This window comes from Bos grunniens, chromosome 14 (genome assembly GCF_055505025.1).
Source record: "Bos grunniens cultivar Pamir isolate PY7600 chromosome 14, Bosgru_T2T1.0, whole genome shotgun sequence".
Classification (NCBI taxonomy): domain Eukaryota; kingdom Metazoa; phylum Chordata; class Mammalia; order Artiodactyla; family Bovidae; genus Bos; species Bos grunniens.
In genome coordinates, this window is record NC_141178.1 from 59,732,789 (window position 1) to 59,747,793 (window position 15,005).

A 15,005-nucleotide genomic window follows, 5' to 3' on the forward strand; every position below is an offset into this window, starting at 1 on the left:
GAGCTCACTTTTGGCTGACTTCTGACCTGTGTGATAATCCAGGACTCAGGTCAAAGTCGCTCAGACTGCAGGCCCTGCTGGTGCTCTCAGTCTCAAGTTGATCCCATAAACTTAAACATATCAGAGCTTGAGTTTTTGCCTTCTTGGCTCCTAGAACAAACTCATTTAAAGGAAGCTTGGCCTGGCTGGTGAAGCTTTGCTGTGATATTGTATATATTGGGTCAGTGAAATTTTCCTACTCCTACAATCCAAGGATTAAAAATTCATCCTCTTATTATGGAGTGAAATTCTCCATCTTCATTCATTTATCTTGTAGCTATATTTTCCTTCTTGCAACTCATCAATGCATATTTTACTGAAAACATCCCCCTACTTCTATTAGCAGATCAGAGAAAGGGATGAATAAATTTCCAGAGAATTTGAACGTACTTCCTTAATAAAAACGTCAAGTTTCCTCCCTCTTACTCATTTTATTCCAATCTTATTTTATTTATTCAGTTTTTATTGAAATAGTTGATTTACAATGCTGTGTTAGTTTTGGTATACAGAAAAACAATTCAGTTATATGTATAAATACATTTATGGTTTATTACAGGATATTTAATACAGTTCCCTGTGCTATACAGGAGGATCTTGTTATTTTTTTTGAAGTCTTTATTGAATTTGTTACAATATTGCTTCTGTTTTATGTTTCCATTTTTGACTGCAGGGCATGTGGGATCTTAGGTCCCTGTCCAGGGATTGAACCCACACCCCCTGCCTTGGAAGATGAAGTATTAACCACCAGAATGCCAGGGAAGTCCCTGTTTATCTTTTTTATATATAGTAGTTTGCATCTTCTAATGCCAAATCCCTAATCTATGCCTCTATGCTTTCCCCTTTGGTAATTCTAAGTTTGTTTTCTATGTCTGTGAGTCTGTTTCTATTTTGTAAATAAGTTTATTCATTTAATATTTTAGATTCAACATATAAATGATATAGATAGGTATTAGCCTGTGTGTGCTCAGCAGCTCAGTATTATCTGACTCTTTGGGACCCCATGGACTATAGCCTACCGCCTCTGTCCATGAAATTTTTCAGACTAGAATACTAGAGTGGGTTGCCATTTCCTTCTCCAAAGATCTTCCCAATCCAAGGATCGAATCTGTGTCTCCTGCACCTCCTGCATTGGCAGGCAGATTCTTTACCACTGTGCCACCTGGGAAGCCCAGATATTAGTATATCCTTAAGTAATTGTAATGATTTACTTTTCAGATGTAGGAACACAACTAACATTTAGGCTTTCATTGGGATGGTGTTATATCACTTAGAACTCAAAATTTTCAAACCCAATGATCACCAATCAAATCAGGAAAATCCCATAGGATATCTGTGACTGTCATTCTTAATAGTAGAATATCCCCTGGAAATCTGAAACCCTGTGGGATATCCTTCCTAATTTATGTGATAATAACAGACCCAAGTACTAAAACTCACTTTGGAGAGTCTTTGAGAATTGACCTACATTTTAAAAAGTGATTGTTATTAATTTTACTTTAGTAAAACAGTAAAGTAATGAGCTGAAGACTCTATCAAGAGGAAAAAAGCATTTACAAATCCTTTCCCTTGCTTTCATAAAGGACCATTTCTTCCTTATTACTGTTACATTGATGCAGTGATTATACCATGAACTAGTGATGGAAGTGATGAGAGACTGTTTTGTTACTGTTACTGCCACAATGGCTGCCTTTGTGTTGAGTATTGACTCTCTGCTACTGAAAAAAGACCAGGAAAGTAGAGAATTCAGTTGAAAACTGATATCTTTATTCATAATCATTATCTAGGCAGCAGAAAGAAAAATCAGACTGCTATTTACACAGATGAAATCTCTGAGGCTAGGGGTTCAGAAAGGTGACTTTATCCTTCTTACATAATATACTTGATGGGAAGTCAAATCAAAGTCATCTCAAGGCTTTTTAGACTCTTATTCACTGTAGATCCTACTTTTTCTATACACGCCTGATTTTGATTGACTAATCCTCACCCACCCACACACTGCCCACTGCTGTTTGTGTAGAAAGATTCCCCTGACACGAAAACAGGGCATGTACATATATTAAGCAAAAGAAGCAGAACTTATTCAGTCTACTTATGAATCATAAAAAGGAGACAACAGTTTGACATACTTCAGACAATTTTTAAATAGATACTTAAGAAAAAATTTTTTTAGTGTAAAAATCTGAAAGGTTGTCGTGAGGTTGAAAATTGCACAGTGTCACGACAGATCTGTAGCATCCTAAAGATCCAGGTGATCGCCAGCTGGGAAGGGTTAAAGGGTAGATCTCTGCTTTGAGCAGAATGTAATACAGGCCTGTTTTTCATCAGCTGCGGGCCTGGATACAGTCTCTTTGTATAAAGTTTAATTCAATTTCCAGCATATTAAATCACTGACAGTGTAACCCGGGACAAGCTTTTAATTTAAAAGCAAATCTAGTTCTGACAACAGCCTTCTCGTTGATATAATGGATAGTTCTTTTTAAGCCTCTGAAGCACTGTTCTTATTTGCTAATCGTAGCCCTCCAGCTGTGTGGACCTCACCACATGAAGCACAGAAGGAATTCTGGCTCCCCAAGTCTATATGGCACATCTCTTAGAATCGGTGATATGGAACACTTTGAACGTCAGCTTCAAATACTTAGATAATGGGCTTTAATGAAAATGGTTTAATTTCATTGGAAAAATTGGAAATGACACAAAATAAGTTGCATTATACAATTAAGCTTAAGATTCTCTATGTGCTAAGTAATACCAGTTCCTGGGTTTCGGATGTGAATACCGTCAACTGTGGAAAGCACCTTGCAGATCCCCTTTGACCCACTTATACAACACCACAGTGATGACCTGAGAACACATGTTCTGGTGCATATACTCTGAGGCCAGATAAGCAGAAAAGAGTTTATAAGAGGGTGTATATTCAGTCATGTCTGACTCTTTGCAACCCCATGGACTGTAGCACACTAGGCTCCTCTGTCCATGGGATTTTTCTGGCAAGAACACTGGAGTGGGTTGTCATTTCCTCCTCCAGGGGATCTTCCCGACCCTGGGATCGAACCTGCTTCTCTTGCGTCTCCTACATTGGCAGGTGGATTCTTTACCACTAGCATCATCTGGGAAGCCCATAATAAGAGCAGGATCTATATTTCGAAAGAACATAAAGGTTAATTTTTAAAGATTTTTGTTTAATATCTGCAGAAAGTAGACTTCCACATATGGACCTGGAGACTTCCAAACACTGTTTTTGAGGCTCAGTATATGTTTAATGGAACTTTGCTGAAAATGGGAGCTATATTGTACTTTCTTGTGCTGCAGGAGTGGGGAGTCAAGGGGGACAGCAAAAAATATAGATTCTCAATAGGCTTCCCATACTTTTTTCTACATTTGCTTCTTTTTTGTCCTCCTCTACTTTTCAAGGATGGGGTTTAAAAAAAAATTAATGCACATTTAAGTTACTTAAAGTGACAGAGTTTTAAACATGAAAAGAACCTTAGATATTATTTTTATTGTAATATAATTGTTTTACAATGCTGTGTTAATTTCTGCTGTACAGCAAAGCAAATCAGCAATATGTGTATGTATATGCCCTCCCTGATGAGCCTCCCTCCCACCTCCCCCCACCCATATTATTTTTGACCAATCATATCATACAGGCAGAAAACTAAGACCCAGAAGGAGGAAACCAAATGAAGATGTAAACCAGTGGGGCCATCAGCAGGTGCTGTCACATGTAACCCAGGACAGGAGGTGACCACCTGGGGTCTGAGCTACCGAGTGGCCCCATCATCTCTTCCGACTGCCCATTTAGTCTGATTCCCCAAAGGCAGCTTGCCCTTCTAAATAAGATCCATCACTGATATTCTAACTATGCTCTCTCCCTTCATCTTCATCTTAGAAAAGACCTAATGGTGTCTTCAGACCACCTCTTGCCTCTAGGGGATTCCCAGACTGATTCTTTTCCATTTTAACCCAACTTTTCTTCCCCTTGCGATCAGTAATCATGTGAGTTCTGTACATATATTGGACATGGAAGCAACATTTCATGGTTATAAGAATTATGGTGATGATGGTGGTGGAGGCTGTAATAGTAGAAGCTACAGTCTTTCTCAGAGTAGACAAACAGGGGCACTGAAAATACCAACCATCATTCTGTATAAAGCATATACTCAGAAGGTCAAGTGTAGGTAAGAATTAAGTGAAAAATATCCATCCCAAAGCGCCCCCAGTCTGACTTTTCTATCAGAAAGAACAGGACAGTAAAGATGGGCTTCTAGCTGCATCTTTATCAGAGGATAGCCAGCATTTTGTCAATGGTAATCTACAAAAGAGCTGGGCAATTTGTTACATTACACCTTTTCTGATTCACTATAGCCTTAGAAACCCAGAAGCAAGAAGGCAGGAAGTGCAGCTACACTCTTACAGAGAAGAAATAACAACCCCTCTGCTTCATTCAGTTCAGTTCAGTTCAGTTCAGTCACTCAGTCGTGTCTGACTCTTTGTGACCCCATGAATTGCAGCATGCCAGGCCCCCTGTCCATCACCAACTCCCAGAGTCCACCCAAACCCATGTCCATCGAGTCGGTGATGCCATCCAGCCATCTCATCTTCTGTCGTCCCCTTCTCCTTCTGCCCCCAACCCCTCCCAGCATCAGAGTCTTTTCCAATGAGTCAACTCTTGGCATGAGGTGGCCAAAGTACTGGAGTTTCACCTTTAGCATCACTCCTTCCAAAGAACACCCAGGACTGGTCTCCTTTAGGATTGACTGGTTTGATCTCCTTGCAGTCTAAGTGACTCTCAAGAGTCTTCTCCAACACCACAGTTCAAAAGCATCAATTCTTTGGTGCTCAGCTTTCTTCACAGTCCAACTCTCACATCCACACATGACTACTGGAAAAACCATAGCCTTGACTAGACGGACCTTTGTTGGCAATGTCTCTGCTTTTCAATATGCTATCTAGGTAGGTCATAACTTTCCTTCCAAGGAGTAAGTGTCTTTATTCACAGATGAGCAAATATTTGCTGGACATGTATTCCTATATAAGTTAAGTCCCACAGTGACTAGAGTAACTGTATGATTTTCCTTCCTGACCGGCCATGCTAACTGGAAGGGAGTCACATGGTATGGTGGTCAGAATTACACATGACATTCAAGAGGATGTTTCCTGTTGAGAATTATTGAATGCTTTTTCCCTTGAAATTTATCAACATATTTCAATTGTTTTACAAGATTATACCTATAAGCACTTTCTCATGACTAGTACCACAATGCACCTTATATTTGATGGTGCATTAGAGTAATAAATCCAATTCTAATTCCTAATCTTGCTTCCGTCAGCTTAGACTGTGTTCAAATTCTAAAACAAGTCAAAGAAATGTGCTCATCAGGTTAGTCCGTGATTCCGTAGAAAGGGAAATCATTCTATTCATCTGTTACTCAGTGACTGGTGCTATTTAAACTCATAGGTACACTGTTCCATTCAAACTGATAAAATATAGAAAATATTTAATAGAAGTCATGTGTTTGGGTATTCGAACATTAAGGAATTTTTTGGTAAGTGACTGAAGAAAGACCTTCAAAGTTACTCACCCAAGAATTGTGGACACTTCATTTGTATAGATATTACTTTCAACTGTTCTGTGAAAATAGACTGAAATTTGTATAGATATTACAATTTTTTGGTAAGTGACTGAAGAAAGACCTTCAAAGTTACTCACCCAAGAATTGGGGACACTTCATTTGTATAGATATTACTTTCAACTGTTCTGTGAAAATAGACTGAAATTTCATGGGGTGTAATAAGTATAACATTTTTTTACCCTTGTAAGTATATAGCTCAAGTGAATGGGAAAATTACAACTTTTGCATTTATTACAAAGATATTTATATCTGTGTAGTCTTTTATTTTTTTGTATCTCTCCCACCTCAGTATTGAATTCTAGCCCAGGATCTGTGCAGAGCTACATGACCTAAAGAGGGAAACATCCAAAATTCTATCTCAATTTCTACACTGAAATTGCAAAATGAAAGTAAAATGAAAGTATTACCTCAAAGATGAACCTGAGGATTACATAAGAAAGAAAACATGGAAACTCCCTGAAAATTGAAGTGTTCTACAAATATAATGAACAATGTTCTATGGATTTCAATAAGGTGAAGCCCACCGTATCTTAAGGAAAAATCTCTTCAAAATGTAACACACAACAAACTTTTACCAAGAACTTACTTTAGTATAAGTACAGTTAATTTTAGCCAAGCCGTTTTTCTGAAAAAACAACTCTTGCATGAAAATTACAACTCTTGCTCCAATTACATCCACACTGAATCCTTTAAAATCAATGAAGTTTTATGAATGAAAGGGATATGATCCAGTTACAGAGGAATTGATGACATATCCTCTGAACATTTCAACTGTTTGCCCCTCCTTGAATAAAACAAGGTTAGAACACTTTTCAACAGTCCTCACCCTTATAATCCTTCAATGGTTTCTCAATGCCTTCAGAATAAAAACTAAATTTATTTCATTGTCTAGCCCATCTTCACCTCCAGCTACTATCTCACAATTACTCTCTGTTCAAAACACACTTAACCTGCCGTGTTATTTCTTGCCTCTCTGCCCTTTCACAGAATTATACCCAAGACTCCACAGCCAACACCCCACTTTATTCAGATAGTAGATCTTCCCACCAAAACCTCTGCTCAAGCATCTGCACCAGAGTCTTACTTGAACCACTAAGGTGGATCGAGCTTCCTGTTTCTATCACAGTGCTTATTTTCCTGTATTGAAATTGTCTGTTTACTATTCCATCTTCCTCAGTCAGACAGTAGATTTTTTGAAAGAAGATGTGTATTTTATTCATTTTGGGGAAATAAGTAACTAGCATAGCGCCTTGCATACAGCAAGTACTCAACACAGATTAAGAGATAAATTAATATGCAGTAGACAGAACACAGACATAAGGGAAATGACCATTCCATTAACTCAGGAAAGGGCACCAATCTTGCATGACCTACATCAGAATTCAGGACTAACTCAGAATCAATAAAGTACTTTTTCAGTAGTTGAAGCTGTACCCAATACGCTACTTTCTTACCCATTCCTTATCTCTAGAACTTTTCATCATTGACAAAGCACTTTGCGCTTGTTCACATTCATTATGCCTTTTAATGCCACTACAAGATCATGTTTCTCAGCTGGGTTTTAGTGCAACATCCTCAGCATGTCCAAGTGGTATGGGAAGAGAAACACTGGGTAGACGCTCTGCGCTCCAGCCTCTATTCTGCCATTGAACCACTGTGTGTTATTAGGGAAACACCCCAACTTGCCTAAACTTAGCTCTCTCTTGAACTTTGCCAACCTTGTGTGTGTGTGTGTGTGTGCGCGCATGAGTGCTCAGTCACCAAGTTGTGTTCAACTCTTTGCAACCCCACGGACTGTAGCCCGCCAGGCTCCTCTGTCCCTGGGATTTTCCAGGCAAGAATACTGGAGTATGTGGCCATTTCCTTCTTTGGGGGATCTTTTCGACCCAGGGATCGAACAACCTGCGTCTCCTGCATTGGCAAGCAGATTCTTTACCACTAAGCCACTTGGGAAGCCCTTGCCAACCTTAGTGAAGGTAGACTGTCATTTTTAAACACTGTTGTCCTTATTATCCAAATTGGCATTTGGAGGTAGCTAACTGAACCAGTAACAGAGTTTAGGGTAAGACAAGGCTGGTTTTGACTCCAAGACACATCACCTAATAGCTGTGTCATCTTGTGCCAGTTAGTTAATGTCTCTGAGCCAGTTTTCTCCAATATATATAGAGGTACCAGTGGTTGAGTTTATTTTTCTGGGCTCCAAAATCACTGCAGATGGTGACTGTAGCAATGAAATTAAAAGACGCTTACTCCTTGGAAGGAAAGTTATGACCAACCTAGACAGCATATTAAAAAGCAGAGACAGTACTTTTCCAACAAAGGTCCATCTAGTCAAGGCTATGGTTTTTCCAGTGGTCATATATGGATGTGAGAGCTGGACCTAAAGAAAGCTGAGTGCAGAAGAATTGATGCTTTTGAACTGTGGTGTTGGAGAAGACTCTTGAGAGTCCCTTGGACTGCAGGGAGATCCAACCAGTCCCTCCTAAAGGAGATCATTCCTGAGTGTTCATTGGAAGGACTGATGTTGAAGCTGAAACTCCAATACTCTGGCTACCTGATGCGAAGAGCTGACTCATTGGAAAAGACCCTGATGCTAGGAAAGATTGAGGGCAGGAGGAGAAGGGGACAACAGAATATGAGATGGTTGGATGGCATCATCAACTCGATGGACATGGGTTTGGGTGGACTCCGGGAGTTGGTGATGGACAGGGAGGCCTGGTGTGCTGCAGTTCATGGGGTCGCAAAGAGTTGGACACGATTGAGTGACTGAACTGAACTGAACTGAATGATTAGACAAGATGAGTACAAAAATTTTTGTAGGTTTTAAAAGAAAAAAGTACCATTAATAAAACTCTTGTTAATATGATTCTTGTTTGGCCAGAACAAAGTTTCGCAAAGAGCTCTGTACACCACATGATTACAAGGATGTAATAGATGTGCCTTTAAAAAGTTATTGACAATTTCACAACAGCTTAGTAAGTAAAGGCTCAGATAAGTTCTACTGTGAAGAGATCTGCTTAACTCTGTTTAACCCATGCACTTGAACATGGAACACATGCTAACACCTGGTGGGGGATCAAGCATGAGAAACCCAAGAAAGCTGTTCTTCGGGTGACTCTCATGACAAGATATTCAGAAACAAAACCCAAAATGGTAAAAATATTCTCCATTCTACCATCCACTGAGTTATCATTTGGAACATGCCTATTTGCTAGAAGACAATGAAATATGTACGTAGCTACACGTGTACACGTGTAGGAGAAATTCAGGTCAAATTTTAAGAGTAGGTCATAAACTCTAAAGGAGGAAGACTTCTCGATATAACTGACCACAGGTCTCATGAGGACTAAAAGGTGTTCCGATTGGGCATTTCTGATTCCCACAGGTTGAGCTGCATGCTTGGTAACTTCTGGGAGCATATGACATGAACACAAAAGAAAAGTACTTCCTCATTCATTCACCAGCACAGTCCTTTAAAGGTCTTTAAAGTCCTTTCTTCACATGGTAGCAAAAATTCACTTCATTATTTCAATGGTTCATTCCCAGTATCAACTCCTGCGACTTTAAAAGCTGCCATTAATTTCCCATTAGCAAACTTTAATTAAAATGAATATGTATCATTGCTTTAAGCAGTTGCATTTGTAATAAATGTATGAGTACATGCAAATCTTGTCCAAAATGTTTCAAATAGCTATTTCAGAACAAGCACTTTGATGGTTTTTCAAAGGATTTTGTCTACAGAGAGCTTTTAGAATTTGGCCCTTACCTAAAATAACTTGAATTCCGTGCAAATACAATGGACAGTTACCAACCTACCTAAAATCTATTTTATTGATCTTAGAAAGTAGCATGTTTAAAATAGGAGTAATGACCTCTTAGCTTTGAACTATTCACACCTTTGTGTTTCTGCAACTTTTGTGTAAAATGCACTGAAAAGAAAAGCCAGAAAGAGCATAGAGATGCTCCTAATTTAAAGAATCATGGCAATTAAAGATAATTGTCTAATATAACAACCTGAGATGAACCGCATTTCAGCAGTTTATTATCAAAGATGCACCCGTACCCTCAAGTTCTATGCAAATATTCTACACCCAGAAAAGTTGAAATAATTCAGAATGCATCTGAGTGTTAAATTCCATGAACTCTCTGACCCCATTTTAATTTCCTACATTAAGCTAAAGTTTGTGGTGTTTTGTTTTGTTTGCTTTGTTTTTAATATTATCAGGAGAAAATGAGGTTGAGTCTGAGATGATGCTTCCACCAAGTTACCCCACCATCCTCCAAATATCTTAACCAGAATCCAAGAACAGAAAAGATTAGACAACTCACATATGAATTATTAAATGATTATTCTGAATAAGTAGACAAACATGTAAAAACATTTCCAGTATTACTTCCTCCCAAATGACCATGTGTTGGCAGAATAAACTTCTGAGCCTTTATAGAAAACATTGTAGAAATGCTTAGCAAAAATGAACCCTATGTCCCCACAGTTTCTCCAAGGGTTGGGGTGGTTAATGCATTTGTCTTACAGCCTGTGATTTTCCTTCTGAAGTGAACCTTACCGGTTCTGCCCCATTCCCCATAGCTTTGCTGTATGGCCAGTTGACCCAGTAGCTATGGTCTCACTGAGATGTGTCTGGGAGGCCCTTTTCTTTTCCTAATTATTTCTCACTTTCTGCATTTTATGTTCTGAGATATTCAACAGCATTTTTCAATTGGGAAAATGTTTGGTCTGGAAGGTCCAGTAAAAACAAATAGAATTTGATACTCAATTTTTCATAAAGTATCAATTGGTAAGAAACATGGATAGTTCTTCAGTTAATGGAACTGAGAAGTGTTTCCCTTCTTTACATAAATCTAGAAATTTTAAAGGTAAAAGGGAGTGATTTTTCAAATCCTGCATGAAATTTGCAGAAGTTAACAAATGGAATGTTAAGCTTCATTTACCACATTATCAGATTAAAACTGCTAATCATATGAATCCCAGCCACTAAACAATTTCAGTAATTAAATCAAGCATTTGAGTTCTTCATCAGACTTGAAGGCACCAAGCTGTCTTTGCAGTAGTCAACCATGGGAAATAACAGTTATCACATTTAAGTGACTTTTTAAAAAGTCCTTTAAATCCAAAGTATGGAGGTTTCCAAAATCAATTTGTCTGACTGCAAAGCATATAGCACTTTTCCAGGTAGTATCTGCTTGGAAAAAAAAAAAAAAAAAGTTTCTCAGTTTGAAAGGTCACTACCTATGCAATGCTTACCCTGCTTTACAAAGCAATGGTCCTGGAAAAGGTTGAAAAATTATCACACGTGCTCTTCTCAATGAAAACACCGCACAGTTCACCATAAAGAAAGAGAGATTTTCAGTTCTGTTCCACAAATTCTCTGAGTTGTTTCCACACAGGATAACTTAGCATAGTTAATGACTTGTAGTTTTTTTTTTAATCACAAAAATAACTACAAATGAAATCGTAAAGGACACTAGCATAGCAGAATGTAGCCCCATACCAGTGCACTTGTGAGGAAGTTTCCTCATTTTACTTCTACTTACTAAGCTGTTTAATTAAAAAAAGGGGGGGGGGGGACCCAAAAGCAAAACTCTAGGATGTTAGCATTTAAATTGTTCAACATCAAGAATTTTTGTAGCTGTAAAACATCACTTCAAAAAGCCATCAAAAACACACAAATTTCAGAGAAACGTGTTCCTGAGCAGATTGCTTCATTATATTCCTAAATCCAGGCAGTGACATCTCCAATGATGATTCCCTCTGCCCAAAGAGTTGGCATATCAGACAACAAGCAGAAAAGCATGCCAGTGAAGATGCCAAGTGTGATCAAAGTTTACAAGGTGCACCACCCTTTCCCAAGGGTTCTTAGTTCTCCAAGAAATCAGATATGGGGATGTTGCAAGATAATCAGGAAGTGCACCATTGGAGTAAGTCTCAGTCCAATCCCAGGGACAGGGAAGCCTGGTGGGCTGCTGTCTATGGGGTCGCACAGAGTCGGACACGACTGAAGCAACTTAGGAGCAGAAGCAGCAGTCCAATAAAGTGTACTTGCTTTTATGTGGAGATGGTTATAAATACAGATATAGATATAGACAGTCTCCAAAAGAGACAAGTGTGTCCCTACTACGCTCTCTACTTGAAATACTTCTCTAGCGGTTATCATTAAAATGTGGCTACTTTTGAAAAGCAACAACTCCCTTCTAACTAGAACCAGCAGATTCTTCTCAGGGAACAAAAGAAGCCACCCAAATTGCAACATACATTTCAAACCCAACATAATTAAAGAGGATTTTTTTTTCTTCTTTTAGAAGATGTAGTCGGAATCCTCTCCTCCTCGCTGAAACAGTATGAAACAGTATCTCTAAAAATGTGTTAGGGATGATGAGGGAAGGGTGGTAGTGTATAAAGAGAGAAGCTAGTGAAGCAGAGGGAAGACGGAAGGGATGGAGTGCTCAAAGCCACTTAGTTGCCCTTCCCTTGCTTCTCACTTCTCTCCACCCTAGGTTCTGATTGCAAATTTTAAAATGCAAAACCCAGTTTTAAAAACAAACAAACAAACAAAAAACCCCAACGAGATTGTGACTTGGGTTACCACCAAGGCAACCCTAAACAGGTCTCGTCAAAAGCAAAGCGGTGGGCATGTAGTAGCGGCAGCCAGTCCCCGTCCCCCCACCCCTGGTACGGTACCTCCAGAACTGCCCAAGCTGCAAGATGTGGGTGAGTGACTGCAGGAGCCAGATGCAGAAGGAACAGGACGCAGACCTGGGTTTGCCGCCGGCCCGGGCGGCCCCGCTGCTGTTGCTGCCGCTGTTGGTGGCGGCGACGTGGCCCTTGCCGGCGCTGGACGCCTGCCTCTGCGGCGTGGAGGGGCGAGCCTCGCCTTCCGCGGCCGCGGCCCCGCCGCCCACCGCGGTCTTGCCCTCGGCCCCGGGCTGCGCGCAGCCGGCGGCGGCCGCGGCGCTGTCCTCGGTGCTGAAATCGTGCACGAACCAGCGGAAGCTGAACACCTGCACCGAGAGCGAGCCCAGCACCACGAAGAAGAGCGTGAGCCCGAACCACCAGCGCTGGCCGCGCAAGTAGTAGTCCACGGCGAGCCAGATGTCAGTGCCCACGTCCGCGAAGTACACGGCCACGGCCGCCAGGATCCAGAGGCAGTCCCACAGCGAGTAGCGCCGCTGCTCCGGGCCCAGGCGCAGGCACAGCGCCGCCGAGCCCGGCCCGGAGCCGCCGCCCGGGCCGCCCGAGCCCCCGGAGCCGCCGCCCGAGCCGCCGCTCCCGGCGCAGCAGCAGCAGCAGCAGCAGCAGCGCGAGCCGTCCGGGCAGCAGGCGCCCCCGGCCGCCTCCTCGTCCTCGGCCCCCGACCCCGACGGCAGGCCGGGCGCCAGTCCCTGCACCGAGCCCGAGTGGTCCGAGTTCTGCAGCGGGGTGAACGCCACGTCGCTGCCCTTCTTCATCTTCAGCCTCCCGTCTGACTTAGCGGCCATGATGCCTCCAGCGCGGAGGAGCGCCCTCCTTTATGTGGCACCTTTCCGCGCTGTCTCCTCCTCCCGCCACCTCCTCGCCGCGCCCCGGCTTCCCTCCCGGCGTGCGGCTCCCCTCCTCCTGCCCCTGCGCCGGCTCGCCCGCCGGGCTGGGCGCTGGGCCGGGCTAGCGGCGCGCCCTGAGCCTGCAGGAGCGCCGCCTGGCTGCCTGCGCGGAGCCAAGCTGCTCGCGGCGCCTGGCGCGCGCCCCGGCCCGCCGCCCGCGCCCCTCGCCGTCCCGGCCCCGCGGCTGCCGCCCGAGCCGCCGCCGCCGCCAGCAGCAGGAGCAGCAGCGGCCGCCGCGGCGCTCCTCGGACCTGCACATTCCTCTCCTCCCCTCGCGCGCGCTCCCTCCTCCCGCTTCCTCGCCTCCACCAGCTGACTCCGAGCGAGAGGATGACCTCATCCTTCTCTTCCAGCTGCCGCCGCTCCCGCCCCGGCTGCTCGGGAGGGGCGAGGGAGGAGGAGGGCCCCGGAGGAGGGGCCGCGGCCGGGAAGCGCTGCGGGATTGGGACGGGGTTGGCGAGTCCCCGGGGCCCGGAGGATTGATGGAGAGAGACGGTCGAGGGTCCCGGCTCACGGGATTGCGGAGAACGCCGGGTGGATTTGACCGACCCCGGGGAGGGGCGGGAGGGCGCGGAGAGAGGAGGGGTCCCCGCGTGCAGCCCGCGCGGAGGTCGGCGGAGAGTGGGGACGGCGGGTGTGGCACGGCGCGGGGCTCTTTGTGTTCAGTTCTGAGCTACGGAGATCTGGAGAAGGGCTGGGTGTGCAGCCGGGGCCGACGAGGGTTGGGAGAATGGGCTCGATTCGGACACCAGGGCCCTGAAAGCCGACAGCGGCAGTGGGTGTGCCCGGCCCCGGAGAGCCGGCGAAGGCGCGGAGGACCGGCGGGTCCGCGGGGAACCCCGAGCCCGCGCTCTCGGGAAAGGAGCGCGCGGCCAGATGGCTCCGGCTTCTCCGGAGAGGCCAGGCGCCCAGGATCGGGAAGAGGAGGGGGCGGCTCGGATGCCCTCCGCCGCTCAGGCCCGCGCCGCCCGGCCGATACCCCCGCGCTCCCTCCTCGGCCGGGAAGCGACCAAGCCTGGTGGAGAGGCGGACCGGCGGGCCAAGCTGCGGCCCCCGGCCGCGTCCTCCTGTAGGTGGGAACCGCCGCACCCCTGGCGGCTGCTCGGGGCTCTGAGGGCTGAGGGGCGGGGCGGCAGCCGTGGGTAACGGGGCCCGGCCCGCGGGAGAGGAGTGGCGGAGCCCGGAGCTGACGCCACCTCCCCGGTCCAGAGGAGAATTACCTGCTCTTAAAGCGACAGGAGTTTCAGGCTTGTGTAGTCCCGCCACTCCAGAAATGACTGGAATAAATTAAATCTGTGATCACCAAGTTATTATAGTAACAGATATAGAGAATAGGCAAATTGAAAAGACTCTTTGAAATGCAGTCGATATAGGGTTCCACTCCCCTTTTTTGTTAAGAAAACTTAGTCTGATTTGTTTCACTTAACTTTTGCAAACGTAAGAGAAGGGGACTGTAATTCTTAAATTATACTGTGACTCACATGTTTTAAGCCCAGAGGGAAGTGAGGCAACACGTGTTACCCCGCCACGAAGAGCACCAGCGTGGTCTTCTAAATCTGGAGGCAAAACCTCACACCCTCGCGCTAACTTGCAGACACCAGGCTCAGTCTGAACTAGTATGTGCGCCATTCTTAATTGGTAGCCTTATGAAAATGTGCACACATTTCTCTGCAAGTAGAAATAGCCGCCCCAGGCATGTCCTACTACAGTTATCTGCTGTTTGAGCACCAACCTGAT

At 44.2% G+C, this 15,005-nt stretch overlaps 1 protein-coding gene across 1 annotated transcript in view; it reads right to left on the reverse strand.

The window, feature by feature from the left end:
* The window catches only part of XKR4 (XK related 4), a 313,239-nt gene extending 299,928 nt beyond the window's left edge, over positions 1-13,311 (reverse strand). The window contains exon 1 of the mRNA XM_086336960.1: positions 12,370-13,311. Within this exon, the coding sequence (XP_086193086.1) occupies positions 12,370-13,166 (797 nt within the window). The 5' untranslated portion in view covers positions 13,167-13,311. The remainder of the gene's footprint in view (positions 1-12,369) is intronic.
* Between the last annotated feature and the right edge of the window lie 1,694 nt (positions 13,312-15,005).